We start from the raw sequence: 4,873 nt of genomic DNA on the forward strand, positions 1-4,873 counted from the left end.
TCCTGCCAGACAGTGTTCCTAAGTGCTTTAAACACTGTAAGTCCCAGCCTGGGCAACACAGTGAGACCCTATCTCTACAAAAAATTTAAAATTAACTAGGTACGGGGGCACGTGCCTATAGTCCCAGCTACCAGGGAGGCTGAGATGGGAGGATCGCTTGAGCCTGGGAGGTCGAGGCTGCTATGAGCTGTGATTGCACCACTGCACTCTAGCCTGAGCAACAGAGTGAGACCTTGTCTCAAAAAAAACAAAACAAATCCAAACAAAACCAAACCCAAACACACTGTAAGCCATTTAATCCTCACAACAGCCCATGAAGCAGCTGTGAATCATAGGGAAACTAAGGCATGGTATGTTTTGGAGGCTGGCCCAAGGCCACAGAGATGGACAGTACCAGAGTGGGTGGGTTCTAATCACAACACACTGACGGCACCACAGGGTAACACAGCAAATGCCAGTTCCTCCATGTTCTCAGTTCACGAAACAGTGGAAGGGTCACACCTCCCAAAGCCCAGCAGGAGCACAGGCTTGGGATGGAGGCTGAGCCTCTGCATCTTGCTTCCGCCCTCAGTGACTAGTGGCTACCCTGGTCCTGCACAGAATGACACAGGGGCTCTGTTCCAAGGGCCCTCAGCCTCACCCTTCTTCAGGAAAACAGAAGGGGGCTGGTTCGGCCCTAAACCATGGGCTCCTGCCAGTGCTCCCGATTCCCCAGATCCTGCAGGCACAAAGCAGGCCTGAGTCTGCCCCCTCCCTTGGCCCACAGCTTGCACTGGGACTCTAGGATCTGGCTGCTGAGGGCCGGGTGCAGAGCATGGGCCCCTCTCCTGAAGTCCAGTGTTCTCAGAGGAGCTTTCTGGGCTCTGGAAGAGGAAAGAAGAGGAAGACATGGTGTCCCTTTCCGGATGTGGGGTGGCAGTGACACACAAGAGTACGGCAGCCTCTTCCCAGCACCCAGGGACCAGGCCACAGAGACGTCCCAGCACCTCCCAAGGGAGAAGCCAGTCTCCAGCAGCTGGACAGGACCAGAGCCTGCCCCGCATGTCCGGCCGGGGTTCTACCCAGAGCCAGCCTGGCGCAGCCTCGGTCCCTAATCATGTTTGCTGGATGCCTTGAATACAAGCGCGGGTGCCCAGAATCTCCTTGAGATGCCAGGCCCATCCCCCATTCTGGGGAGCAGAATAAGTATGGGGAGTGGTGACAGGGGACACCATGAGGTGGTGACGGCCTTGGTGAGACAAGCAGGCAGAGCTGGGGGTGGGGGCGCCCTGGGCTCGGCTAATTAAACAGAGACCGTGATGAATTGGGGAGAAACTGCTGCTTGCTAATTAAAGGTGCAGGCAACTTGCCTGGCAAGGATGGGAGGCAGAAGTCCTGGAACCATGTTGAAGGCCAGGCCAGCGAGGACAGAGCTTGGCCAAAGCACCCCACCGAGCCCATTCTGGGCATCCCTCCCATTGCCCTCCCCCACCCAGCAGGGGCCCACAGCCCCCTCCCCACTTCCCTATCTCTCCGACCCACCTTGCCGAGCCTGGGGCCTCCAACTTCCCCCCCGCCCCTCCCCACCAACCCAAATCCTTTCCTGATAAGGGCCTGGGTGTTGCGGAGGAGGAGGCTGGCGCTGGTGGCTGGGCTGGGGGTGGACTCGCTGAGCCTTTGAGGTCCTCCTTGCCACCCCACCGCCAAAGTCCCAGAGGTGGGCAGTGAGTCCAGTCAAGGCTGACGTGACTTATTGGGAACAAGACCCCCAAGAAGATCATAGAATCTTAGTACCCGAGACTCGCAGGGGGCTTCAGGTCTTCTGTAATTTCCCAACAGTCCCCAGTGTCAGCCCAGGTATGAGAGACAGGGACAGCACTTCTTTCCGGGCTCAGCATTCCAGTCTTTGTAAAGGAAAAACTGGCCAGGCGAGGTGGCCGCTGCCCGTGACCCAGCATGTTGGGAGGCTGAGGCAGGAGATCCCCTGGAGCCTGGGAGTTCAAGACAGGCCTAGGAAACATAGGAGACCCTATCTCTAAAAAAAAAATTAGCTGGGTGTGTTGGCTTGCGCCTGTGGTCCCTGCTACTCAAGGGGTTCAGGTGGAAGGATCACTTCAGCCCAGAAGGCCATGATTGCCTCACTACACTCCAAAGTGGGCAACAGAGTGAAACTCTGTTCAAAACATAAGTAAATACATAAATAAAGGAAAAGAAATGAGAAAATTGGAGCAAATGATCTCTGAGCCTTCAAGATTCTTACAGGGTGGACAAGAAAACTCCCTGAAGCTGCTCATCTCTGCCCCAAGTCGGTTCAAAGAAGGGCTATAGGCTCAGACACCTTTGCCAACCAACGTGACCTCAGGCAAGGAAGCTCATTGTCACATGCCTGGGTTTCCCCATTTGTAAGGCTGGAGATGGCAACAGTGCCCACCTCAAAGGGCCTCTGAGAAGACTGGGGGAGATAACAAAGCTGAAGTGTCCAGCACAGTATCTGGTCTGACCTGAGTAGCCAGCCACTGCCATCTGAAAGGTCTGGGGAACTGGGGGGTGACCTGGCACCTAGCCTGTCTGAGTCTTACCTCTTCATGTGGCAGCTGCAGTCTGGCACTCTGAGGAGAAGGATTAGAGAGCTTAAGTGTCTTCCGCAAAGCCACACTGCTACGGAAGAGGAAGAGGCAGCCCTGGATCCTTTGAGTGAGGAGAGGATGGGATCTGGATTCCTATGCTGACATTTGTGGAGCATCTACTGGATGCAGGGTCCTGAACAAGACCCTAGGAAGGGACTAAGATGAATCTGAGATTCACTCTGCCTTTAAGGGGACCCCAGGTCTAGAAGGGGAGAGAAAACACACATACAAACAACTAGAACGCAAAGCAAATGTGGCCGGGTGCAGTGGCTCACACCTGTCATTTTTGGAGGCCTAGGCAGGCGGATCACTTGAGGTCAGGAGTTCGAGACCAGCCTGGCCAACACAGCAAAACCTCGTCTCTACTAAAAATACAAAAATTAGCTGGGCATGGTGGTGCACGCCTGTAGTACTGGCTACTTGGGAGGCTGAGGCACAAGAATCGTTTGAACTTGGTGGGGCAGAGGTTGCAGTGAACTGAGATCGCACCAGTGAGCTGAGATAGTGCACTCCAGCTTGGGCGACAGAGCAAGACTCCGTCTCAAAAAAAAAAAAAAAAAAGCAAATACCCCTGGCACCAGAGGGGGCCCAGCAGCCCTCCATGCAAGGGGCTGGTGAGACTCTTGGAATGGTAGGGAGATGCTGCTGTGTCTTGGAGCTCAATTTGCAAAGCAAAGGTTTTGATTTTATTTGAAGGGTAAAATCAGCCCTGGGGGGTCATGGGGGTGCTGATGGAGCCTCCTCTGGTTTTTTTGGGAAGTTCTGGGTGGTCCCTGATGTCTGTGATTTCTGCTTCTATGGTTCTGGGATCTATCCCGGAGGTATCTAGGAGTCCCAGATGCTGTGGTTTTGGACACCACACTGTCCAGGCCCCTAGCATGAATACATTCACATCCACAAAGGACAGTGAGGTCCTCATTCCAGGTGGCCAGACACCCACCAGTTTGGGGGGCTTCCTGCTGCTGGGCAAATTGGTGGGGAAAGGATGCAGCACTGGTGAGAGGCCCGCTCACAGATGGTGTAAGCCTCCCAAGGCTGAGAGGCGCAAGGCTGCTGGCCCTGATGCTGCAAAGCCTGAGTCTCAGGCGGCAACCCAGAGCAGGCAAGGTGAGTGCTAGGTCACTCGCCTTGGGGATGGTGCCTTCATTACTCCCTTCCTGGAGATCAGAGCTCAGCCAGAGGAGCGGGCGGGTCTATCCACAGGAAGTCTGTGCAAGCACAGCTAGCAGCTCCTGGAAAATAGGCACTGCTCTCAGCCTCCCCAGGGCACCCTGCACCCAAGCTGGGTCAAATGATGGTCTGGGGCGCCCTCTGGTGGCTCCTCTGGGCAGTGGCGGATGCTGAAGCCACTGTGAATTTAAGGGTGGGTGGGGCAGAGATGGTCAGAGTTGGAAGATTTCAAGGTGGACCACTCTTTCCACTACACAGATGGGCAAACCAAGGCCCAGAGGAAAGTGACCTGCCTACAGTTGCACAGCCAGTGACTTATACAAGAACAGAACCCAGAAGTTCCTCTGTACCAGTGCTTTTTTAAGGGGGTCTCAAGGCATCCCACCCCAGGGGAGGGAAGGTTGAGTGTCCAGGGCTCACTCCCAGTGCATGTGGACAGCTGAACTGTAGGTCGCTGAGTATCTGTGTGACATAGCACGCAGCACTTCCCTCCCCGGCTTGGGTTCTTTGCCTCTAAAGCCTGGGGTTACTGTTTTGGCAAGGGATGGGGGACTAGGTCTCCTGCTTGTATACTGCTGGAACTGAGGATGTAAACCAGCCAGTCTTTCAGGGAGTTCTAAGAAGAGTGTTCCTACAGCTGGTATCATACTTCATGGTGAGAGATTGGGTGCTTTCCCCAAGACCAGGAACAAGACAAGGATGTCCACTCTTACGGCAAAGTTGAATTCACAACTCATATTCAACATTGTACTGAGTACAATGGCAAGAAAATAGTCATTTAGGTTGCAAAGGAAGAAGTAAAACTATTCCTATTTGCAGATGACATGATCTTATATGTAGAAAAATCCTGGTTGGGCGCGGTGGCTCATGACTGTAATCTCAGCACTTTGGGAGGCCAAGGCAGGTGGATCACCTAAGGTCAGGAGTTTAAGACCAGCCTGGCCAACATGGCAAAACCCCGTCTCTACTAAAAATACAAAAATTAGCCGGGCATGGTGATGCGCCTGTAACCCCAGCTACTCAAGAGGCTGAAGCACAAGAATTGCTTGAACCTGGGGTGCAGAGGTTGTAGTGAGCCAAGATCACACCACTACACT

At 54.0% G+C, this 4,873-nt stretch overlaps 1 protein-coding gene across 1 annotated transcript; it reads right to left on the reverse strand.

Moving 5' to 3' along the window:
• Nucleotides 1–899: 899 nt before the first annotated feature.
• Nucleotides 900–2,000, reverse strand: LOC111548036 (uncharacterized protein C20orf203). The gene is given in 3 exon segments (XM_023220188.2): nucleotides 900–1,557; nucleotides 1,559–1,728; nucleotides 1,859–2,000. Coding segments are annotated over 3 exon segments (591 nt in total). The 3' UTR covers nucleotides 900–1,278.
• Between the last annotated feature and the right edge of the window lie 2,873 nt (nucleotides 2,001–4,873).

This window comes from Piliocolobus tephrosceles, chromosome 20 (genome assembly GCF_002776525.5).
Source record: "Piliocolobus tephrosceles isolate RC106 chromosome 20, ASM277652v3, whole genome shotgun sequence".
Taxonomy (NCBI): Eukaryota; Metazoa; Chordata; class Mammalia; order Primates; family Cercopithecidae; genus Piliocolobus; species Piliocolobus tephrosceles.